The sequence below is a fragment of the Octopus bimaculoides genome, chromosome 14 (genome assembly GCF_046866305.1).
Source record: "Octopus bimaculoides isolate indiv1 chromosome 14, ASM4686630v1, whole genome shotgun sequence".
NCBI lineage: Eukaryota > Metazoa > Mollusca > Cephalopoda > Octopoda > Octopodidae > Octopus > Octopus bimaculoides.
In genome coordinates this window covers 49,016,565-49,043,432 of record NC_142941.1, presented here as the reverse complement: position 1 = coordinate 49,043,432, position 26,868 = coordinate 49,016,565, and the positions used below count along the sequence as shown (strand labels likewise).

At 38.4% G+C, this 26,868-nt stretch overlaps 1 protein-coding gene across 1 annotated transcript in view; it reads right to left on the bottom strand.

The window, feature by feature from the left end:
• The window catches only part of LOC106868596 (programmed cell death protein 4), a 33,963-nt gene extending 7,625 nt beyond the window's left edge, over positions 1–26,338 (bottom strand). The window contains exons 1-6 of the mRNA XM_014913930.3: positions 25,914–26,338; positions 18,055–18,445; positions 3,128–3,231; positions 2,340–2,453; positions 1,887–2,108; positions 571–668 (exon numbers count right to left, since the gene is read on the bottom strand). Coding sequence (XP_014769416.1) covers positions 571–668; positions 1,887–2,108; positions 2,340–2,453; positions 3,128–3,231; positions 18,055–18,361 — 845 coding nt within the window. The 5' untranslated portion in view covers positions 18,362–18,445; positions 25,914–26,338. The remainder of the gene's footprint in view (positions 1–570; positions 669–1,886; positions 2,109–2,339; positions 2,454–3,127; positions 3,232–18,054; positions 18,446–25,913) is intronic.
• Positions 26,339–26,868: the final 530 nt, after the last annotated feature.

The following is a 26,868-nucleotide window of genomic DNA, read 5'->3' as shown; positions in this document are numbered from 1 at the left end:
AACTGGGTTTTCCTGCTTGTATGACATTGGTGCAGAGTCCTGTTGCCAGACACAGGGTCTTCCAGCAGCCACCCTCTTGACTCAGGGCACTTGATGTAGGCCTCCATGTTGTTGAGGCCTTGTGGGAAGATGAATGGAGGTATAATGTTGCCATGATGTTCACTGGATGTTTGATTTTTATCACTCTTGGTAAATTTCTGGCAGAATGAACTTTGTCATGGTGCAGGTTTTCTCAGACGGTGCCCAACTGACCCTACTATACTGTGTAGTTGACAAAATCAAAAATAAACAATGCGCATGCGTGAAATTAAAAATCTGAAATGGCAATTTACCCATCACACCCTCTGTGTGTGTGTGTGTGTGTGTGTGTGTGTGTGTGTGTGTGTGTGTGTGTGCGTGTGTGTGTGTGTGTGTGTGTGTGTAAAATTTGTATTAGGAAAAGCATAGAACCCTTGTCAAAACAAACAGCCCTGTGTCTTGCCAGCTCTTGTCCAAACTGGCCAACCCATGTCAGCATGAAAAATGGATGTTACATGATGATGATGATGATGATATTGTCTCTATACATACCTGGCATGCGGGCAATCTACTTTGCCTTTGTAACTACTGACAAACTTTGGAGGCAGACAATCATCAGCCACAGCTCGAGCAATAAACTGACCAACAACCTGGATAGCAGCAACAAAATAAGAACAGTTGTTAGTTAAACAAGCAGTTAACATAAAAAACTAGTAAAAAACACAAAAAAAAAAGAAGTCCCAAACTATATTACTTTACATTCAGCAGTATCAAAATATAAACCATGAGACAAACCCAACATTGACATGAAATCAATCTTATACAGTGGCCACATAAGACAGCAGTGCAATATATTATTAGCCACATGAGAGTACTTCAGTCCATTGACTGCAGAACACAGCAGAAAGATTGACCCCCACCCCACCCATCTTGATATTTCAATTTCTGCAGCTTTATTGAGAGAGAGAGAGAGAGAGAAAGAAGGGGAGTATGTTTGACTCTGAAAAATGCACCTGCTTGCCATTCACTGGATTTTAAAGCAACCAGGCCAAACTCTGTTAAGAATGACTCCAGATGCTGCAGATAGACTGAATCATCCACACTGTACTCTCCACTTGTCTAGGTTTACCATAAAGTTAATTCTGATAGATTTATACACAGAAATGTATTAGTACATTTGCTTTAATTGTATGTCTAGTGGCAGCAGCAAAAGTGTTACTAACAGTAAAGTGACTTAAAACATGCAGAGTATGCCACTGACATTCACTCTGAATTGATATATTTTCTTAATGAACAATTTTGTTTTACTTATTTTTTCATCCCATATATTTTTTTTTATTAATAGTCAAGAAGCTTGCTTCCCAACCACATGGTTCTGGGTTCAGTCCTGTTTTATGACATCTTGAACAAGTGTTTTCTACTACAGCCTCAGACTAACCAAAAGCCTTGTGAGTGGATTTGGTAGATGAAAACTGAAAGAAGCCAGACCTTGAGATATATATATGTGTGTGTGTGTTTTGGCCCCTCACCACTAGTTTACAACCAGTGTAGTGCATTTACGTCCCCATAAATTAGCCATTCAGCAGAAGAGATTGACGGAATAAGGACCAAGTTTTAAAAAAAAGTACAGGAGTTGATTCCTGAGACTAGAAATTCTTCAAAGGTGGTACCCCAGCATGGCCACAGTCTAATAACTGAAACAAGTGATCCCTAATACCGAAGCCAAGCTGAGAGTGGGGTATATAAACTGAAACTAAAATTCAGCTAATGAAAGTGAATGCAGTGGCCAACTATGTTACCATTCCAGTGAATGGCCTTCAAAAATGTAGAGGAAACAACTTTGAAAAAGGTGCTTTGCTATCACTTACCAATGGCGCTTCTGGTGCATCTAAGGTTAACTCTGAAAGGCTTCTTAAGACATTGTCAAAACCATTAGCTATGTCTTCATGAGAGAGATAATCTCCATAGAGATCCGATATCAAAACAGATGTCATCTCCCTCTGCAATCCTTTCCGATCCAGAGCCAGATTTATAGCCATCTCAGCAATCTGCGGCGTGTACTTTGACATGTTTAAATCTTCAAGAGAGTCCTGACAAAGACACGAAATAAAGCAAGTTTAAGGACAGATTGAGGAATCAGACTTTCCAAGGAATTAATTGTTTATACATTTGTTAGATCAGTGCATAAAAACATCTCAAAGCTACAAGATAATCCATGATTAATTCAAAACAATGTGAATAAATAAGAATGACATTTGACAGATTGATCCGAATGCTAAAGGGTTTCAACATACTAAGAAGAAAAAGGCTCAAACACTCACCTTGAAATCACCTGTGTCCCCATGTTCAAAATACTCAAGTAGAATAGGCTCTACCAATTTTGTGACTTGTTCATCATCTATTTCAGGTTCCGTTTCCTCCACAATGTATTCATCCTGCAGAAAGAAAGAAAGAAAAAACAATAGAAATATATAACATAATAAAACCTCACAGGAATACACTGATCACTGAGGGAGGGGACGGTGGGGTATGACGGTAAAGGACATTCCTGTCTGTATGGATGGCCAGTATTTTACTTAGCTTCACATGTCTTAAGCACAGTAAATTGCCAGAAGCCTTAGTACCTTGTCACCTCCTCTGTGAGGATCAACCCCTGAAGATCTCTCTCACACACACACACACACACACACATTGGAATTTGGTTCAACAATCAATTGGAATATTTGTTTACTAATTTAATGAACAGCCTCTCATTATCTAATGTACTACACATCATCATTCACATCAGATGGAGACAAGGAAGCATGGTTGTGATTTTGGTTCAATTGAGGAACTTGCTTTCAAAACCAATAAAAGTGCATATTTGGTCAATTTCATGATAACCATTAAAGTACCATCTGCAAGCTGCTGGCTTCATGCACGTGAAATGTTTCTCAGTCAAACTGGGACAGATGCCATATAGACAGGAGGCGAATCTTGGTCTTCCAATCAAAATCACATATATTCAGGTTGTTGTTTTAAACAATGACTCAAAAGTCATTCCAATGCATAGATCTGGTTTTGGAAGGAAACTCTTCAATTATTAAATTAATACAACAAGAATAATTACCTGGCTTTCAGGATCATAATTGGGATCACGGACATCTGTACAAATACCATCTTCATATAACTCTTCACCGGGAAGTCCCCAAGTGCCTTTGCCACCACCACCGCCTGAATGAGAAAAAGACATGAAATAAACATGTATGCAAGTGTGTTGTACCTAAATGATTTACATATCAATTAGACACCCAAGCGTTTGATCAGAGACACCAATTAGATCCAGCAATATACAGACATGCAAGTCTAATCTCAATGAACAGCATAAAGACACAGTCACTACACACATCCAGCCTTTCATTAACCCTCCAGCATTTAATCTGACCGTATCTGGCTCTCAAATATTCTACTTTGTTTTATGTTAAAACTGACTAGATCCACCTTCTCACCCCTACCCTACAATGTCATTCTTTCAAATTTTGACATAAAGCTAGCAATTTTTAGAGAAGGACAGAACTGATTAATTATATCGATACCAGTTCTCAACTGGTATCGATTAAGATTGACCAGCGGCTATTGTTTAGCTGCAGGTCCAAGGTGACAGAAGTCAGTGCAGTGGTAGAGAGGGTAGCATTAGAAAAACCTTGCTTACCTCCCTTGAACCAATGATCACGCAATCTGCTAGAAATGGCAGCTAAATCTCACCCGATTATAGTTCAAATTCTATTATTCCTTCCCTCCTTTCGCCTCGGAGCTGATAAAAGAGGAGTCATTCAATGTATCTTTAATACACTACAATCCTTCCTACAAAACTCCGTGTCAATGTCTAAAACATCCAACGAAAACTGTCAGGAATATTTGGTTAACATCCTTCTGTTCTGTGGTTCAATTCTCACTAAAGATATTTTTACTTTTCACTCTGAGATATATAAAAAATAAAAAAATCAATGGCTACGTTGTTAAGAAATTTGTTTTAGGTTTGGTGATGCTATTTATTACATTGTATATGGAATTAGATAGACAAAACATCTGTGTTCACCACTTCACAGCCGACGTTGGTTTGTTTACGTTCCCTACCTACGCGGTTTGGCAAAAGTACCCGATAGAATAAGTGGTACCAGACTGAAAATAAATACTAGGTGATTTGTTAATTGAACTCTCCAAGACTGCTCCAGCATGGCTGCAGTCCAATGACTGAAACAAGATTGTGTATACATACATGTAGGTGTGGGTAATAAGCATACTTCCGAACCACATGGGTTTCAGTTCAGTCCCGTTGCGTGGTATCTTGGGCAAGTGTCTTGTACTAGAGCTCTATACCGACCAAATCCATTCACATGGCTTTGGTAGACGGAAACTGAAAGAAGCCCGTCGCATCTAGCAATCTCTGTGTGTGTGTGTGTGTGTGTGTGTGTGTGTGTGTGTGTGTGTGTGTGTGTGTGTGTGGTGTTTCTCCACTCCCACCATTTGACAACCAGTGTTGGCGTGTTTACGTCCGTCACTTAGCGGTTCGGCAAAATAGAGTAACAAGAAAGTACCAGTTTTTAAAAAGTAAGTACAGGCGTCGATTAGTTCGACTAAAATTCTAGACAGTGCCCCAGCATGACCGCAGTCAAATGACAAAGATACACACACACACACACAAATGTATGTCTTTGTCATTATTCAGTTTATTTCAAGATTTCTTGCCAACAGAGAAAGAACCGGGTATTTTTATTTGTTTCTATGAATGTCTGGGCGTACGTACGGTCAGTTTGGAGAGAGAGACACAAGCATTGAAAAGTGGACGTGTTTACACTTGGAATGCTTTTGAAGACAGGTTTGTCAATGAAGGCCAACTCGGAAGCTCAACAACACCCCAGCCAACAGCTCTACCAACTGCATACTAACTACGAGCCTACAGTCAGAATATCACTCGCTGTACGTCACAACACTGTAAACAGATGCGGTAGTGAAATGGTAATATTACACACAAACACACACACACATTCTCGAAGCTGATGATTCACTCCATCGCTACTCGTCGTGATTCTCCGGACGACAAAAAGATGAATGCGTTCATATGCGTGCGAGTGCGCATATATACATACGGTACACTTGACCCCCATAAATTGAACAACTACAGTCACACACGTGGTGGTATTTTTCAATAATAATGAACAGAAGCTGTAACAACAACAGCAGCAGTAGCAGTAGCAGTAGTAGTAGTAGTAGTAGCGGCAGCAGCAGATCGTGGTGGTGGTGGTGGATGAGCGTATGAAAAGAAACCATCTCCTCCCGATCACAATAAACAAACATACACACAAACACGTGTGGGGAGGGAGAGAGAGAGATGCAAAAGAGCAATTTTGATTGGTGAGTTTGTTCATAGCACTGATGTCATTTATAATGAGTTGCATGACAAATGAAGATGATGATGATGATGATGATGATGATGGTGGTGGTGGCGGTTGTAAGCGAAATAGTACGACCGACTATTTACCCTCAACTCGACATTATTGTAATTGTTGCCAACCACCACCACCACAACAACAACAATACTGTAACAGTAGCCACTACAACAGCCAGCGGTGTAGTAAGTAGTAACAATAACTGACATCCCAGTATGCTCACCATCACTAGCACACTATACACTATGTAACTATTGCGTCGTGGACCACCACTAACACTACCACCGACTACACGCTGGCAAGTTACTCGACCTACAAGAAATAACAACCAAATCTCACTCCAAATCAAACCCTATAGGGTGACGATGGTTAGAACGCCTTTGATCATAAGTTTGTTCGCTCAAGGATGACCTGGGGCTGAACACCATATACGACATCACATTATGCAGCAACAAAGCAGTGAACCAATCTCAATATGTAATTAGAAGGCAGTGAACCACTACTAACAACATCACCACGTGCTGTAGAAGTTTCTCCTCAGTCGACATACGTTTACGTATTCTGACATAAATTAAACAACCACACACCCAAAACTGACGTTATTGGAGAGGAGGGGGTGAGCAAAGTTTGCAGCTCATCTCCGCCACATCACGTAGGCCCTTTTTCTAACATGCTTCGTTTTAGAAATGAACGACGAGGTGGGAGGAGGGGGCTGGGCAGAGAGAATTTGTCTTCCTCCTCCACCTCCTTCTTGGGGCTGGAAGCTTTACATAACGATGGTCTATTGAGAGCAAGACTGCTGACACCTGAAATTATTATTATCATTTATGAAGAGGGCAATGTCCCCTGTGACCTTTCCAGTTTGATGTAGGGCAGAGAGAGAGAGTTTGAACATCTGTCAGATCGACGGATGCAAGGGAAATGTGGACAGAGCTGTTACTGCTTTGAAGATAATGACAGGGTAGAGACTAAGAGTAAGGTTTGCAAGGGGGGGGGGGTAGCAGTAGTAGGGACGGGATGTAGCAGCAACGAGGGTGGCGGAGAAAACTAGAGGATTGGTAACAGGACGAATAGCAGGAATGACGTCGTCGTCGTAGGAGTAGTAGGAGTTGTGGCGGTAGCAGGGGGGGGGACACCTGAGACTGGTTGTTTAATTATCGGTGGAATGGGGACTTTTTCTTGTTCTTTTGTTTTTTTTTTTATCATCAGGGTGAAGACATCATTATTTTTAATGTAACCTCTGGAAAAAAATCTAATATTTATGCGGTGAAGAAAAATTTAAGCCTAGTAACTAAATTAATTTCTCTGATCTTGGCAAGTATGGACAACTTCCGACACGTTTCAGCCTTAGACCTCCACAGCAAAGTAACTTTTTTTTTTTTAGTATTTGCAGGAGATATTGACAAGAGAATTGCTATATTGATGGATTTTTACACTACGAGCTTCCCTAATTTAATAAAGGGACCAGTTGTAGATCACAACTAAAGTATTTTCTCATGCATACTGAACAGGAAACCTTCCATGAAAAATAATTAAGGCTTGGCATCAAAAAGGGCACCTGACCCAAGGATTTTCCTCAAAACCATGCCAGAATGGGGGAAGGGGTAAAAGAAAATCAATAATGGAAACTGCTTAACTACCTGGGCATACCTCTGCGTATGCCCAGGTAGTTAAGTAGTTTCCTTTACAATCACTTGGATCTAAGTTCAATCTTGCTGCAGAGCAAAAGACCACCTCGTGTTATATTTGGTAACTGGAGAGAGAGAGAGTGTGCGTGTGTGTGTGTGTGTGTGTGTGTGTGTGTGTGTGCGTTTGTGTCTTTCTGTAAATCAATTTTATAATATAACTCAGCAGTTTAACAGAGAATTATAAAATAAGTATGGGCAGTGATATGATAAACTAAGATTCTTGGAGAGTGCCCCAGCATGGCCATAGTTCAATAACTGAAAGCAATATAGCAATAAAAGATGGAAGCATAAGTTGGTGTTTTGTGAAAAACAGATTTAACCCCTTACCCTTTGGCATTCAGATTACTTAGTCATATTTAATGTTTATTCACAATGTTTTGAATTTAATCATGCATTATCTTATAGCTTTGAGATTTCAAAGACATGTTTATTTTTAGAATGACATTGCAAGGTAAGTGTGAGAGGTCAGATCTAATCAGTTTGAATCTAAAACATTATTTACATTTGACAGATATTTGTCATCTTGATTGTTGTTAACACAAATGTTTCAGCTGATATACCCTCCAAGTTCACTGCCTGGATCAAACTCAGAATCTTGGGGTTAGTAGCCCATGATCTTAACCACTACACCATATGCCCATGGGCAATTATGGAGTGAACTTTAAGGCTTATAAATCTAATATTCTCCTATCCTTCCTTAATACTGATATAACCAATTTAAATGCTAAAGGGTTAAAGATTTGCACAGGATTCTTCAGAAAAGGAAGAGTGGCCTCAGAATGTTTTCTATTTCAGAAATGCTTGTCACAACACTGACTGACATCTAGATTAGCAATTCTGTTGCCATCAACCACAGCTCACAACATAACACATTACAAACTAACCAACCAAGTAGAAATAAACAGCCAAATCTTCAAACCACTCTCAACTATTTTTAAAGAAAGAACAGACAGGATAATGTAATTGTAGATGCATAAACGCCTGAGAAAGGTGAGATGGAATACCTGTGATCACAAGTTTGCTCAGAACTGACCTGGAACTAAACAACAACCAAACACACCTAAAACAGATTAGGACTCTGATAACAGCCATGCTGATAGAATAGGAGACAGCACTGCCAATGCAACACAAACATCTCGTACCATATTCCATTTGATAGATTAAACATTTCTTCACTCTATACAGTAATAGCATCTCTCTCTCTCATCAAACTATCACAGACATGACACACATTTTCATCAATCCTTCCTCCTCAAAATTACATCCCACTGAAATTCCCTGTCTATTTGCTTCTGACAGAGACCAGTCTACACATATTGAAACCAAACTTCAGCCATACCAAGCCCCGGATCTAGATAGGGCTACATACTATGTAGGGGTGGGTGGAAGTAGTTGGGAAGACAATAATGGTGGTGATGGTGTGTCCAAGCATACTCTCAAGATACAAGATGAATCATAAGAGAGAAGATGGACAAAGAATTGGGAAGTGTGGGTGGGTGGGTGGGTGGGTGGGTGGGTGGGTGGAGGAGTTAATTAGAGTGTGAGAGAAGAGTGATAAATGCATAGAGATGGAAGTTCAGGTGAATATAGTGGATGACGAAGGAGAGTGGAGATGTGGTCGATGGTAAGTAATCAGTAGGTGAAAGGTGAAAGAAATTGGAGTGACTCAAATAGGAAGAGGTGATATGAGGCAGGCCAGGAAGAGTGGAGAGCAGCACTATCAGAAAATAGGGAGGAGAGAGAAAGAGAGAGAGATGCACAGTGACGGAAACAGATGTTAGAGGTATGTAGGGGTAGCAATAGTGAGTAGGGCGCAAAGGTAGGAGGGAGCTGTCAGCAGAAGATAGAGGGTATTAAAGATAAGATATGGCAGCCCCAAGATGTAAATCTGAAAAGAGAAAGAGATAACCAGAGGCACTGAAAGGGGTGATTAGTGGGGAAAAAAAGTTGGAAGGGGATGGTTTTGAGAAAGATAGGGTTTTTAAAAAAAAAAAAAAAGGTTTCAGCAATAGGGAGAGGTAAATGGTAGCACGGGGTGGGTGCAAAGGGGGAGGAATTTGAACAGATTCTGCTTTCTGGTATGATTATAGCAACTAAATAGTGCACTAGTAAGAAGAGTGAAGTGAGGCAAGATGGATGTTATAAAGGTGAGAGGTGAACAACTTGACAGGGGCAGATTGAGGTAGGATAGGAGGACCAAATGACTGTATATAAACACTGCTTTTAGGACCTTCATGTTCTCTGTGAAAGGCCTTTTTGAGTTCAACGAATTATCATATCAGCTCGGTCCTCCATCATCATCTCCGTGAGGCCCAACATCTCAAAATAAGTCCCACATATTCCTGGGTCTTCCTTTCCAGAACTTCCATCTGCATATAGCCATTGCCACTTCTTTATACAGCTCTTCTCATCCATATGCACTATGACCAGCACAGTTTTCTCTCTTCCATACTTCATCTGATTTATCTTATGCCTAACTTTCATTCAATGCATTTGTGCTTTAGTAAAAAAAGTTTTTAGAACGAGCCCCTTAGTGTAGTCTTTGAGCAAGATTGAACCTGTCCAGAATGTTTCGTGCTACAAAGGGATTCTCTGAGTGAAAAGTAAATTGTGTGATACAAAGTGTATAAAAACTGTGACGCTACATGATAGTAAGACATGTATGACTGAATGCAGAGGCTGGGCAAGTGTGGTGAGCATCATCCATAGAATGTGTGCTCTGCATGAACCTTGATGCAGAAATGAAGAGGGAAGAAAACTGGCCGCGAGAGGAATCGACTGCAGAGTGTCTGAGCAGAAACTAGGCTGCCACAGACATATAGTCCGTATGGAAGATGATGGGTGGGTGAAGAAAGGCTAGGAGATTGATGTTGGAGGATTCAATGGACGAGAAGGGGGTGAAGTGGTAAGGCTGATCTGAAGCTGAACCTTACCAACAAAAAAAAAGAAAGAAAGAGATACAGGAATGCAAGACATGGCAGAATGCTGTGTTGGGGACAACTCATCCAAACCATGCAAGCATAGGAAAACAGATGATGATGATGATGACATCTCCTGAAGCACATCGCTATGGATCTAGTCTAGCTGTGAAATCAGATGTAGAAGGGTCACAGTTTGGAATGATTCACATATGGATATGACTACAGATATTTATTCCTGTCTCGTTCCACTCAGGTTGGTCCACGGCCTTTTGCTCTCATGGTGATTGACTAATATGTGTGTTGTAGCAATGAAGTGGAACGTGCATGGTCACTACTAGTCTCGTTACGGACATTTTAATAACTATCCACTTGCTGTGGGCAGTTGGCTTTACCTGATGTCACAAACGCCAATGTCAGGTTGGTTGGTTTCATTATCTTCTGCCACCCCCACCCCCGTTTCACCACTAATCAGAACAGTCATCCTGTGTCAATGAGAGTGCCTGTGTTGCTGCTCAACCGGATAGAAATGGCAGCACTGATCTCAGTCAATTTGTGTCTTTCATTCTTCCAGGGTTGATAAAGTACCAAAGGCATGACTGTGCAGGCGGACAAAACATCAGTGGTCATGCTACAGCATTGCCTGGGAGAATTTTTAGTCGAAAGAATTGACCCCAGTGCTTTTTTTTTTTTTTTTGGAAGGCCTGATACATATGTTACAGGGATGTAAACAAAGCAATACCAGTTGTCAAGCAGTGGTTGGGAACAAACACAAAGACACTCAGCTTGAGGCTATAGCAGAAAACACTAGTCCAAGGGGTCACACAGTTGAACTGAACCCAGAACTATGTGGTTGGGAAGCAAGCTTCTTACCACCCACCCACCCCCTGTACAGACATTAAGCATATATATACACTTATTGTACCCGATGTGAAATTGTTGCTTAGCTCCTGGTCAGCCCTAATCCTGAAAAACCTATGATCAGCCCAAAGTGTCTTGTCTTTTGCCTACAAGTAGAATATGATTTTAAGGAAAATTTGTCACTATTTTTAGCAGGTCATGCAAACACCTAGAAGCTTTTTTTGTGTACAGTGAGTGGTGTCTTGTGTGTGTGTAGCATGAGGGTGTATAATTTTTACATTTTCTTATGTGCAAATTGTTTTGTTTTGATCAACGGTGGAAGAGGTGAGAAGTGGAAAGGGATGACAAAATGGCGGTGGCGGTGGTGGGGTGGTGGTGATGTTTACAATCAGCAGCAGTAGTGGTGGTGGTAGTGGTAGTAGCAGCAGCCAACACCAGCACAACTCCACGTGATAATCCTCTCGTCAACTCAGTACAAACCTAAGCTGTTCCACCATCTCCTCCCCCGCCCTTCATAATATTTTATTTCGGTTCAATTCCATAACAGACATACTGAACAACATATGGAGCAAAATATCAGTCAGTAATATATAACAGTATGTAATACGACTAGAGTATCACGTACGATCTTATGTTGATAAGGCTATGTTGTATGGGCGAATGGGAACGAGATAGTGGGAGAGGAAAAAAAAAGGGAGACTGACAACAAATATATATAAATTTAATTCAAGGATATGTTAACCTCGTGGAGGGATGGTTGCATCCAAGGAAATACTGGTTCAATACCTAGTCTTGTTGCGGAATGAAATACCCTTAAAACAATAAATAGACATTAAGCATATACTTTATATCCAGCTATTTTCCTCCTTTAACTGGACATAAACTATATATGTACATACATATATATTATATAAATTATATATAGTATCTAGCGATACACCATAAAGCTAAGCCCTTTGTGGATGGGAAACCGAAGATAATCCCATAAACCGGCCTTCCCCATTTTTAATATATACACACACAGTTTACACAAGGTTTGTGTGTGTGTAGAGAGAGAGAGAGATAAGGTGATTTGAGAAAGGGAGCAGATTCCAATGTGGTTAATAACAGAATACACATGAACCTTACTAATAACATCCTGTAGCGGTAGCCATCCCTACAACACCACCGCCGCCACTACATACAGTAGTCATCCACCACCACCAACAACAACAACATTAACGAATTAAACAGAGAGGCCTCTAAAGCAGTGGTTCTCAATCGGGGACCATATGGCCCTTGGGGGCTCCACGTTAGGTTTTGTTAAAACTTATCTGCAATAAATTGCCTATACTTCTAAAAAGCACAAAATATTTTAAATGGTTTGCTTCCAGACGGTCGCTCGATTTGCTTGAAATAGCAGTCAAATCTATGACCTTAAACAGGAATATACGGTATACACATATATTATGACTGCAAATAGGATGGAAAGGTTACGGATGGAAATTATTTACAAGTGCCCAATCAGAGCCTACCACCACCACCACCACCAAACCAGAACAGTACAACATCCCCCTCCCTCTGAAGTAAAAATAAGGGAAACCGTTTCGAAAACACTGAACAGAAGGGAGCAACGAGATTGTGATAGTGGTAGTATAGTAGTAGCAGTGAGAACAGGAGAAGGAAAAGGGGGCAACTGTAGACCCTCCCCTCCTCTCTACATTTTCTTATAACAAACGGGCTGGATAGAAGGGTTTAATGGTAAGGGAAAACGAAAAAGAGACCAGCGTAAAATGGTGAGTGTATGATGTGAAGTGAATTGAAAATAAAAACAAAAAGAAGCGAACTGTACAATCGGAAGAGAAGCAGTTCGCCCTCCCTGCTGCACTATTAAAGGTGAAGGACACACACATAACACACTGTCCTACATTGATGTTGTTGTCTATGAGTGGATAACAACACAAACCTGCACATGATTTTATAAATAATCAAAACACACACACACACACTATCTCTCACTCTTTCTGTATGCGTGTCTTTATATACACACACACACACATACTTGCATGAACACGCATATACACACCGTCTTCCTTGTAGCAATGTTGAATTTCAAGAATTACTAACGAAACGTTTGTGTGTGTGTGTGTGTGTGCAGTAAGCACGTGTAGATGCATATCTCAACACTGCTTGCTGACTAACCGAAGAAAGCCTCCAGCGGTTGCTCGAGCAGTTAGAAATAGCAACCAAAATCTCTCGAAATAAACACACGACAGTCTTAAAATAGAACGGACGCATCGGATGTGTGATCTTAAGACATGCTATGTCTGAAGGAAGAAATCGGGATTAGAGTCACAAATTGAACATCTTAGATGAAATATTTACTGGACTAGGGTTGATATATAACTAAAAAACATTTACTGCGCAGTCAATAGACCTACATATTGTATGTGTGGGTGAACTTAATATGGCTTTGAAATAGTCGGAGTCGATTACTTCAGCAAACTCACATAAAATGAGATTTTTTTTCCACCTCTCCCCATGTGACTACCAAAAAACTGTAAGGGAAGTCTCTGAGGAGATAATGAAATCTAGAGGTTATCATTGCAAGGATTGTGGTACCAGAGACTCAAAAATGCAGTCTTCTCACTCGAAAACACACGTACCATTCCCTAAGACTGGAAGAGAAAAGAAAAAAAATACACAGATTGCCGTGCGGAATCAAAACCATTTTCTGTCACATTAACAGAAAATATAACACTTTCTGTCATGTATTTTAGGGCATTTATAAAATAGATATAGGCATGTCTGGCCGGGGTTTCTAATGGATAATTCGTTGAGTTTAGCTTATTCTTTAGATTGTTACTATGGATAGCAAAACTACATTTACCAACACAAAAAGTACACAATACACACTCGACATAGAGAGAGAGAGGGGGTGGAGAATTCGGGACCAAATGAGTCACTGAAAGATCTACAGTATATGGCAGTTGCTACTATCTTGGACAATATCCCTCAATAATTGTTTTTGTAATATGAACCAATGAGATGCAGTTTAGGGATTTCCTTAAGCCCACATAATATATAATTTTACAATGAGAACCCGATGTTTTAAGCAACCATAGGACAACATGAAGGATGGAGACACATAAACATAGAATTACATTACACACACACACGTGTGTGTGTATGCATGCACATATATATATATACATATATATATATATTATATATATATATTATATATACACATATATATATGAGAGAGAGAGGGAGATACAGATAAACATAATTAGGCATGAAAAACTATATATATATATATACATACGCATCCAACTACATATATTCAGAAAAATAAACATATATAAAAGCATATTTACACACACACACTGCACGATTTGTTGTGGTTTTTAGTCATGTTGTATGCGAACAAAACAAAATAAAAAAAAAAGGAGTTCACAACTATAGGGAAATTGTGTATAATATCGTTTAATGAAGATCACAGCTAACAAATGATGCCCAAGACTCTTCGGACAGAGTTCAAATTTCACCCATAACCTACACATCTGACGATTAGCTGTGCACCAAACTCGAGTCATGAATACCGTTTGTTAATAGGATCGCCATTAAACTAGATTACACACACACACACGTGTGTGTGTTTTGGGCTCAGTAAATCAGTCTTACATTAAACCCTAAATATCCTATTGTGACATGGGATCAATTTCACATAACGAAGTGAGAAAAGCAGAAAATTCGGCATTTTAACGTCTTTATAGAGTTAATACCGTATTTTAAAACGTGTATAAGAAACCCTTTTTTTTGTCAAAAATTAGGTTAAATAAATATGGGAGTTTCTTATACATGGATAGTAAGTATTATTATCCCTTACAAGACCATCTTTACAAATTTTAAGCGCCCCAAAATTAGGGGGTTCCTTATACACGTTAAAATACGGGAAATCATCGATTTAGCGTCAAAACACCTGTAATTATGCAAATACAAACAAAAAAAGAAAAAATAAAGGTCATCATATAACAGATCAATATTGATAGAATCGACGAGAGAGTGAGAAGGGTATTTAAGGTCCAAGTAAGTAAAAAGCAGAATATAGATCAAAATAGAAGGAAAAAAATAGTGAAGAAAATCTAAGATTGTTATAACAGAAACAATAATAAAAATCATAATCTTTTAAAGCATTTAAACTGGCCATAACCGGCCGGCCCAGATAGCCTACTTGTTTTACATTGAAACTGGCCCAATCCGACCTCTCACACCTACCCTATAATACCATTCTAAAAATAAACAATCACATCATCAAAATCTCGAATCTATGAGAATGCATAATTTTGCAATATTTCTTCTGGCATTTTATCTTCTGGGTTCAATTCCCACTGGAATTAACTTTTGCCTTTCATCCCTCCAAGGTCGATAAAATAAAGTACCATTTGAGTACAGAGGGTGATAGCATCACAACCATTTTTTATCCATGGAGCATCATGGCCCTTCAATGTTTAAAAACTAATTTTATAGAGACTTCTCCCAAAATTCTGAATCAATGGCTGGAAATATGTTAAACAATGGAAACCATTCAAGAATGGAACCCAACCGTTGCATGCAATAAACATATCTAAAGCAAAATTTTCCCAAAGACCCTTAAAATACTTCTGTGGATCCCCAATTTGCTGTTTTACTTGCATGGACCTCCAAAGATCTTATATGAACCCCAAACGTTGAGAACAACTTGCCCTATCCCCAAAACTGTTGCTTCTCTGCCTATAACTAGAATCTGATCCAACTCACAACTACCGACGCCTTTTCTATGTTCTAATTCTCTCTAGTTTTATCTTTTGATTTATATTCCACTTCTTGCTTATCTCGACCTCCCTGGTTGATAATATGTAAACAGATTTGTTCGTACAGTTTCTTATTTGTTTTATTGATTTCCTTTACGTGTAATTTGTATGATTACAGAAATATGAGCATGCACTACAACTTAAAGCTTGTATTTTTTGCCAAAGTACTAAGGCAAAGTACATTGAAACTTATGGTATATATGAAGGCATAAAAATATTAAATATGCATCCTGCATATCTTATCTCTTATTTTACATATATATAGTATAATAAAGAAAGCTGCTCATTGATTAGTTACAATTATATAACTTTTACTAAAAGAAAGCAAAGTTTATACTGTCTACAAAATTCTTATAAATTCCAAATTTAATTCAAGACAACTCCCCCAACTGGGAGGCGGGGGAATAATGTTGAGGTCGTGTGGCTATGTGCCAGTTGAGAGATTTAAGGTCTTGCTGTATAGAGTAGATACATGGATACCCCAGTTGGAAAACAAAGGAAAGTGAGTTGGAGAGTAAGATAAAGAGAGGGATAGTGAGAGAGATGATGGCAGAAGTGTATCAGAACATGCCCTCAAGGGACATCAGGGGTGCTAAGAACAGGGAAGCTTGAGCTGGATGAGGTGATTGTAGCAAATGATTATAGCATGAAAGTTGTTACACGCTTCCAATCATTAACTCCTTTGCTAAGATCTCTACTGTTCACGTTATCAAAGCTCCTATGATGAACAGGAATAAAAAAAAAAACATTTTATATTTCTGCACATAACTGCATGTTTATGTAAGTTAATACTGAACTATACAAATATATATAATCATCATCATCGTTTAACATCTGCTTTCCATGCTGGCATGAGTTGGACAGTTTGACTGAGGACTGGCGAACCAGGTGGCTGCACCAGGCTCCAATCTGATCTGGCAGAGTTTCTACAGCTGGATGCTCTTCCTAACGCCAACCACTTTGAGAGCGTAGTGGGTGCTTTTACGAGAGTGTAGTGGGTGCACAAGGGCCAGTCAGGCGGTACTGGTAATGGCCACGCTCAAAATGGTGTTCTTTATGTGCCACCTGCACAGGAGCCAGTCCAGCAGCACTAGCAACGACCTCGCTTGAATATATATGTATATGTGTGTGTGTGTGTGTGTGTGTGTGTGTGTATATATGTATATGTGTGTGTGTATGTGTGTGTATATATATATATATATATATATATATATATATATATATATATATATGTATATAGGTGTGTGTATGTGTGTATATGAAAAGAAAAGAAAAGTAATACGTAGCAATTCTATATTTAAGAAGAGATGAGGAATTATTTACATTATTTACTTTTGACGGATATTTGTCCTCATCTCTTATGTTGTTAACACAATGTTTCAGCTGATATACCCTCCAGCCTTCATCAGGTGTCGAAGGCTAGAGGGTATATCAGCTGAAACATTGTATAAACAACATACGAGATGAGGACAAATATCCATCAAATGTAAAATAATGTAATACGTAGGAAATACTAAATTATACAATTACGTGTTTGAACCGACAGTAAGTTTTTCAGTTTGATTTTTTTCAAGTACATAGTAGGTGCACAATGCAAAAGCATGAAATCCTTTGATATGTGTGTGTGTGTGTGTGTGTGTGTGTGTGTGTGTGTGTGTGTGTGTGTATGGGAAAGTGAGGACTTTCACATGACTACCTCAACACAATACCCATTTTTCTTTTTGTTCTTCACACTTTAATGCTGTCTTTAGTGTTTGGTATTCAAAATCTATTCAGTGAACAAGTGAGCACTTTTAAAGGAATAAAGTGGATAAAGGATACAAAGGAAAAGTGGATGTAACAGAGGAAAATTACACAAAATGGGAATGGAGTGAGTAGATTTAAAACAGCAACAGAGCAGAAACCAGCCTGGAGGACAGTGTTTTGGATATATTATAACTATATACACACACACACAACAACAACATATATACCCTAACAACATAAATAAATGTTTGTTTTAATCAATGCTGATCTCAGAAAGTATGCCATAACAATAGAAACACATTCAGAGGAAATGAGCAAATGAGGAAGCTTCTGCAGGATCATTTGCTGTGCTAGAAGTACCAGCCAAATCTCACTCAAATGATACTCAAATGAATAATGTAACCTTAGATACACCATGATAGGGAAAATTCTAGTTATAACAGGATGGTCATATCTGGAATGTTTGTTCTTGGGACGACTTAATCATGGTTGATCTCTGAGTTAATTCATCACAACAGTACGTTATAAAGAAATCTAATTCACAAAGGTGAAGACTTACCTTTCTTGGGCAGACCCCTACCCTTGCCATTCCTTGACCGCCGGCTATTCTTAGAGAAGGCCAACCTATTTCCAGTGTTAATGAGAGTGCCCGTACTAGAACCCCCTCCATTCTGTAGATGGCCATGGCCCTCCACTGCCTTGCTTGGCCGTTTGGCCTTGCGGATTATTCTAAGAGGTTTTATATTGTCCAACTTCATGTGTTCTTCAGCCTCCTCATCATCAACATCCTTGCATCTATCATCAACGTTGCCATTGATTAAATCTTCACTGTGTTCATATCCTCTCACTGTTTCAACTAATGCCATACTGATGTCAGCTAAATTTCTCTGGTCCCTTTTAGCTTCCCGTCTGAGCCGTTAACTTTTTCCTGGCTATGAACCTTTTTGCACCTGCATGAATAAAGAAAAAAAAATATTATAGGAAGACAGACATCGATGCAGAAATGGTTAATGTAGTCAAAAATCTGCACTCTTAGGCACAATGCATCAAGTTTAATTAGCTGGTTCAGGAGTCTGATTACTGCATAAAACAGTACAGGTAATTAAATGGGGTGCTAGCATGCCAAACATGTTACGAATGAGTTTAGGGGTCAGTAATTGCTTCCACGTTAAAACTCCACCTATATCCTATGATGATCTCTCTCTCTCTCTCTCTCTTTTATATATAACACAGGAAGTAGAAACTCGCTACCTTTGCATGTAAAAAAAAAGACAACTTTTCTTACTCTCACTATGATGTTGCAAATATTCAGCGACAATTTTTATATAATCTATAGCTACTATGAAGCTTTTAATCATGATCAATATTAGAGTAAACTATTTGTTGAAAAAATATAAAATAATCCCAACAATATCAGCTATTCTACAATAAATAAATACAAGTGTGTGGACATTGTTTTTGTCTGAGCAGATATTTTAAGTAAAGTGGAGCAGATCTTTTATTTTGTGTTTTTGTATCTGCTGGGACAGTGGAAAAAAGCACCCAGTTCACTCTGTAAAGTGGTTGGCATTAGAAAGGGAATCCAGCCATAGAAACCTTACCAAAGCAGACAAGTGCAGCCAGGTGTAGCTCTTTGGTTTGCCAGTTCCTGTCAAACTGTCCAACCCATTCCAGCATGGAAAAACCGATGTTAAATGATGATGATGATGATGATGAGAATGATATCAACACAAAAAATGTTTCCAAAAATATAAACAGTTATTGTCCAAACCTGGGCTGCTTCGATTTCCATCACACTTAAGTAATGTCATAGATTAAATTTACACAAATAATTGATGATAGTCACAATAATTCCCATGACTAATTAGTCAGATCTTGTTAAGTAATTTATCTTTCCTATGTTTTTCTTTTCCACACGTTCCTTCTTGAATTGTTGAGCACTTCTGTACCAATCTATCATCCTCCAACCGCATTATGCGCAACAGTCTGCACTTTTCTTGCATGTTACACTTGACTCTTTGTGTTCAGTTCATGCACATTAACATTACGCATCTAGCAGAGCAAACAGCAGATTCACTTCATGTTTTCTTTTTTCTTTTTTCAAGCCACCACACATTTTCAACATTCAGTGCCTGTTTCACAATTATGTGTCCAGGGCTAATGATGAGTCATAGATTAATCACATATTTCTTGTATTGATTAAAAGCACACAACAAGCATGGCCAATGAGAATAATGATCAAGCTAGTTTTAAACACCCTAACCTGTAAAAGTTGAAGCTTAAAAGCTGTAGCTATGCTGTTGGGGCTTTTTTATATCATTTATTGAAGAAGTTACAAACAATAAAACATTAGACAAAAACTTGCAGAATATATTAAAAAAAAGCTGTTTTATCAAAGGGTTATAAAAATATCATAAAATCAGGAACATCTTTCTTCAAGAGTTAATTCAAAACTATGTAAAGTACAAAGCTTAAAACTAATAATAATTACAATTTATATTTAGTAAGAATGTCAGTAGTTTTACCAACTCAAACTCTAGGAACCCAATAAATGCTTCCAACTCCACTGATAAGCAACATTGCATTGTATGCAATCTACCTTTCACTTGGAAAGAGCCAGGCTTCCCTCGTCCATTCTTAGACAGGATAGCAAAGGCGCATGTGGCTTAGTAGTTAGGGTATTTCGCTCACAACTGCAAGGCTGAGAGTTTGATTTCCAATGGTGCATTGTGTTCTTGAGCAATACACTTTATTTCATGTCGCTCTAGTTCACTCAGCTGCCTGTAATCCAAAGGGCCAGCCTCGTCACATTCTGTGTCGCACTGAATCTCTGAGAACCACTTGCACATTAATTTCACAGGCAGGCTGTTCTGTTGATCGGATCAACTGGAACACTCGTCATCATCATAAGTGGAGGCAGAATATTATTCTTTCAGAGAACACTTTCACAGCTATTTAGGTCATCAACAAATGCTATCAACTACTTCTAGGGAACCTTCAAAGCATTTAAAAACAAGCTTCATTGGTGAAGGTCATTATTAACCTGGTAACATGCTCGTCATTCCACCTCACTTCTTGCACACATTTTATGCTAAGCACAGAGTACAGAATTCCAATCTGTTTCTCTTCTGTAGGCAGAACATGGTAACTCCCCACAATCCCAGACTTTATCTCCATCATCATTATCGTTTAATGTCCATTTTCCATGCTGGCATGGGTTGGATGGTTTGACTAGGGACTGGCAAGCCAGGAGGTTGCACCAGGCTCCCAATCTGACCTGGCAATGTTTCTACAGCAGGATGCCCTTCCTAATGCCAACCACTCCGAGTGTAGTGGGTGCTTTTTACATGCCACCAGCACAGGAGCCAGTCAGGTGGCCCTGGCATCAGTCACATTTGGATGGCGCTTTTTACGTACTACCGCCATGTTTGAAATTTCTACTCTAAGTCAACAACTTATGAGAACTTGGTAATCAGCACACACAAGCTCAAAAAACAACTCCTCTAAAACTCCTCTCATGACCTGAAGAAACAGAGGGTTAGAGGACTGACCCCCTGATGGATACTTAACTGTAGGCTAAATTCCTTACTTATTGCTAACTCTTTCACCTTGCTGGTGACATCTCCTTACGTGGCATGCACCAATTCTCAAAAGCCTTTCATTTACATCAAGTTTCTTAGAGACCACTGAGCAGAGTCACCAGGTCAATGAATGATAGATGGTGGTGGTGGTGGTCTTGTGGCTAATAATTTCTGTAGTTGTTCAGCTAGGAAGAGGGCATCAGTAGTAATTGAGTCAAACACCTACTAAAACTATTCCTGTCCATCCATTTCATAGTTGCTTCTTTCTAGGGTACCTTGTAGCAGCTGATGATGTTATGAGTCAGTATGACACCTTTTTCTTTCTGACAATGCAAAGGACTAGCATCTGTCATTCAGATATTTTCAGCATCTCACAAACAATCCATGATGCTTTAGCTCAGCGCTTCTCAACTGGGTTCCAGATAAGATTTTGTTGCTAAACTTCATGTGCAATAAATTTGTTACAGACTTCTACAAATACACAAAATATTTTTTATTATATTTAATTATAAAAATCTAATGGGATTTTTTAAAGCATTGAATGGCTGTGGAGCCCAGTAGAGGAAAATGAGAATCACTGATCTAGCTGCTTTCTTGGCCTTCATGTCCATTAATCACAAGTTCAACCATATATAGCTGTTTAATTCAATAGCTGTTCCCTCTATTGGGTCTACTTGCAGTAGGCCTTATCTTGCCCATACACTCATTCAGCAATTTCTCGTACTAACATTGCCAGGTCTCCTTGTTGCTGTCAGTGAGGAAAGTGTGTTACTCTCTCTTTCCAAATGCACATTTCCCCCCACCATCATGATTTCTACCTGACACTGATTTGCAATCCAATCCAGGCCTCTGAACAATTGACAAGCCTCAATATTTTCAGCTTCTCTTTCTTCCTCTCTCTCTCTCTCGCACTCAAGTGGCAGTCTTTCGATATTGGTACACGACGTCATTCATCGACACAACCTTCCTTCATGACATAACTGAAGAAGAGGGTGAATGACGTTGTCTCCTCCTACCAATACTCTACAGATCAATACCGAAGGATCGCCATGTAAGTGTCTACATGTACGGTTTGTAAGTAACAAAAAAAAAAACATCAGCCAATACACTACGCGTGCCGCCACGACGGCCGGCACTGTGTCATTGTACAGTGCGAAAGGGTAACCCCCACTCCAGCAGTGCCCTTCCATTATTCAACGCAGCCTCACAAAGTATCAATGAAAATATTAGAAGAAAGATAAATTATGAAATCAACAACACTTGTTTATGTCACAGGGAAAGTGTGGGCGTGTGTGTTTACGAATGCTATATAAAAGTACAAGTTTATATGCTCCATACACATGTTCGTTCATAGACGTGACTCTGTTTAAAGAGATTTGTACTGATGTGTTCTACACAGCAAGTGCTGTCGTGTGTATGTGTACTAAATACACAGACATCAGTGTTTATATTTTGTGTACATCTCAACGATGTGTGTGCATTGAATGCGAGCGAGTGAGTGTGTCAATACCGAAGCGAGATCGAGCGATTAGATTTCTTCTCCGCCCACAGCGTTTCCTCTTACTTTCAATAAATATTGTTATTGTGGCTTATATAAATAAATAAATCCATGTTTACATTCTAACCCACAAATATATATTTGCATGTGTGTGTGTGTGTCTGCATATATATATATATATATATATATATATATATATATATGTGTGTGTATATATATATATATATATATGTATATATATATATATTAGTCTTACGTCATATTATGGGCGGAGAGAGGACTGGCCGATTTTAACGACTCCAAGTACTTTAATAACCAACAGAGGAAGAAATTGAAGCAGACAGGCGTGGAATTTGAACTAGAATGCAAAGATGTACCACTAAATAGCAATTCTGACAACTCATCACCTTTATTAAGAGATATTTAAAATAATAATAATAAAAATAATTAACCAATTAATCGTATTAAATATTACTTCCCTGATTTTCCTCTTTGTTTTCCTTCATGGAAGTAATACAGCACCGAAGATAGAAATGACGAAATACATAACAAATATGTACACACACACACACATCGTTGACTGAACATTATTCAATTTTTTTTCTCCGTGTTTTTCTCCTTGTCTCCGTATTCTTTCTGTTGAAGAGCGTAGCTCGAAACGTCAAAGACTTTCCGTATTCCCGAGCGTCATACTAATATATACTTTTGTTATTTACACCACCTGTTGTTATTTGTATCTTCTCCCATATATATATATATATATATATATATATATATATATATATAAACACAGAGTTTGAGCCTGTTGTTGTATCTTAACGATGTTTATAGAGTTTCAAATGCAGGCTGTGCACTTTTCTCTTGTCTGCTTATATTCCTAGTGTACACCTCACTCTACCCGAGTAAACAGCAGCCTCCTGTTATTCTACACTCTTGAGTGTGTGTGTGTGTGTGTTCCCTTCCACCACTTGACAACTGGCTGTGGTTTGTTTACGACCTCGTAACTGAGAGGTTCGGCATAGAGAGCGACAGAATAAATACCAAACTGAAATAAAATAAAGTAACGAGATTGCTTTGTTTGACTGAATGCAAGGCGGTGCTCCAGCATGGCCTCAGTCCAATGATTAAAAAAATAATAATAAACGATACATATATATATATATATATATATATATATATATATATGTATATATATACACACACACATACATACATATATATACACACACATGTATATACATATACGTACACATATATGCATTCGGCCTTGGTTGGGGCGTTTGAACATCCCAGAACGAGAAGGGAGTAAAAGCCATCCCAGAACGAGAAGGGAGTAAAAGCCATCCCAGACTGCCGGATAAGATGTTTGTTGTATGTTAAACATGTAAAATATATTTTAACATACTTCACAACTCTTACATTAATTATAATCTCTCTCTCTCTCTCTCTCTCTCTCTCTCTCTCTCTCTCCCCCGATACACGCAAACAGAGTCATAATTACAGATTGCTTTCTGACAAATTTATATTTTCATAACGAAATTTTTCAGGATTCCTTAAGATTCGCAAATTCTCTAATACGCTAAACACAATCTTTCCTTCGAATCTTAATTTCTTCCTTTTTTTTTTTTGATTTTACCATCGTAAATTTCCAAGATCTTGGATTTGAAAAACGAAAACAAAAACAAAAAATTCCCTCCCTCCCGCCACGCAGCTTTTTTCCATCAATTTACAATTTTGAGACTTTTCTCTAAGTTTATTTTTTTTTTTTTTTTTTACACAATGTGTAAGAATTATAATCTCAGAGGACAGAAATAGAAACTGAAAAAAAAAAATTACAAAAGAGACTTCTATCTTCTCAAAAGACTTTTGCAGATGTTCAAAAATCACTGGAACCTTGAAGAAATTAGGTTTTGAGGGCACTCGATAGTTTCCAACTCTATAACATTGACCGTTTTCGAAGGTGGACATTACGACGGCGAGGATAAATTTTAGGAAATTCATTTTTTTTAGTCTCCCACCCTTCTTCCCCGCCCAGTTTCTCATCACCAATATTAGTAAATTTAGCAACCAACCCCATGGATTTATATGTCTGAAACATCAACATTATATAAATCTAGTTTCGCTGTAAAAGTATTTCTGCAAAAATTTCATCAAATTATTTGCATTTTAAAGAAAGTTATGAGAACAAGTCTAGGACATCTGTCATAATGCTCTCTCTCATATACATATAGTGTTTACAGATAGAAAGAAATATATATAGATGTGTATGTGTATGCATATATATGTATACACACACACACACACATATATATATACAAACATACATACATGTATGTATATATATATATATATATATATATATATATATATATATATATATATACATACATACATGTATATAATGTCGAGTTGGAATGAAAACAATTTTACATGGAACTGAGGAATAACTCGATACTTTTTCGTAGAGAACACATTTATTATTCCTTAACAAGAATAATGTTGACAGGGACTTCCAAGGCCAAACAGGCCGAAAATTCGAAGTCACTATCAAACACCATCCTTGTCAAAGTACACACACACACACACACATATAGTCTTTTTTATTTCTCACATTCAACCACGGCTGACTATTATTATTATTATTACAACTTAACTTGTTTATTCCCTCTCTCTGCCTTCCATAATCTTAAATGCTGTCCACTTCTGCATTCGTCGTCTCCCACATCAATTTCTCTTGTACATTTCATTCCTCTTCTTCTCGCCAGTCTCATTGTTTACGTCTGCCATCATTTCACCAGAACCCCCCCCCCCTCCTGCATGTTTATGTCTGCCTTCTTCTCAGCAAACCCCTTCTATCTATGTCTAGCTTCTCAACACACACACACACTCTCTCTCTCTCTCATTATACCCCTGTCTTTTATATTTGCCACTCACTTTTTGCCCCTATAATTTATTTCTAAATCTGAACCGTATGTCTAGTATTATCATGTTTTTCTTTTATTACTGCGCCTTTCTATATTTATTACAACTCACTCAACACGGGCAAATATACATCATAACACACATATATACAATTAATAAAATCCTTGTATATATATATATATAATAATAATAATATCTATGTATCCCTCGTTCTCTCTATTCATGTAGCTGATCCCACATGTCAGGCGCCTGTCCCCTTCTCATCTGTTGTGTCTCTGTCTTCTTGTCAATGCCCCCCCGCTCGACCGACCAACCTATTTATTTTATGGCAGTTGAAATTCTCTGCTTTCTGAAATAAAAACCAAAACAAAACTCAAAGACAAATAAACAACGCTCAAGTCACACCAATCCACTTGCCTTGTTCTTTAAGCACTTCAAAGGTCTTGAGTTTCTGGCTTCACTCCACACTTCAGTCAAAGTGCTACTCCACACTCGAGTCAATGTTGTTGTTGTTGTTATTGTAATTGCTGCAGCTTGACACCACAGTGTTATTGTTGTTGTCGTTGCAACTACACTTCACTCAATGCGTTGTTGCTTCTGCAGTGAGACTCCACACTCCAGGCTGTGTTGTTGTTGTTGTCGTCGTCGTTAACTAAACTCCACACTCCAGTTCGTTGTGACCAACTGCACTCCACATTCGAACTAAATCCTCTGCCTCAGTCCACACATACGCCACCGACTAAATTGTGCAGGTATGTAAGGCAACAACTCCGTTGTTTACTACCAGCACACACACTCAATAATAAAACATTCACTATTGTAGTAATAATAGAAATGACAGCAACAACATAACACAGCGATTTGATTGGTCGACAACAATGACGACTTCCATCATGGCTCCAAGACGTGCGATCTCATTGGTTGTTGCTGAGCTAACATGGTGGCACAGCTACGAGAAAGAAAAAGACTTTCTTCGACGGCAGACGACGACATCGAATTACATTTGTTACGAAACTTTCCATTGGTTCACATGGAACACCTCTCATTTACATACATCTAAACAACTTTAAACGGTTTTCGTGTCCGTCCAACTGTTTGCTTTGGTACTTCACGTGTAGCCATATATGTATGTGCGTGTGTACACGCACACACACACACACACACACACATAAGCCAGGAGGGTCGGGGTGGGGCGCTTCTATGCATTTTCTCACGTAGCATTACATATATATATACATATATCATATTTATATGTATATCATATATATGCATATAAATAATATTTATCATATATATATCATATATATATCCATATATATATCCATATAGGATCTATCTATATATATATATATATATATATATATATATATAT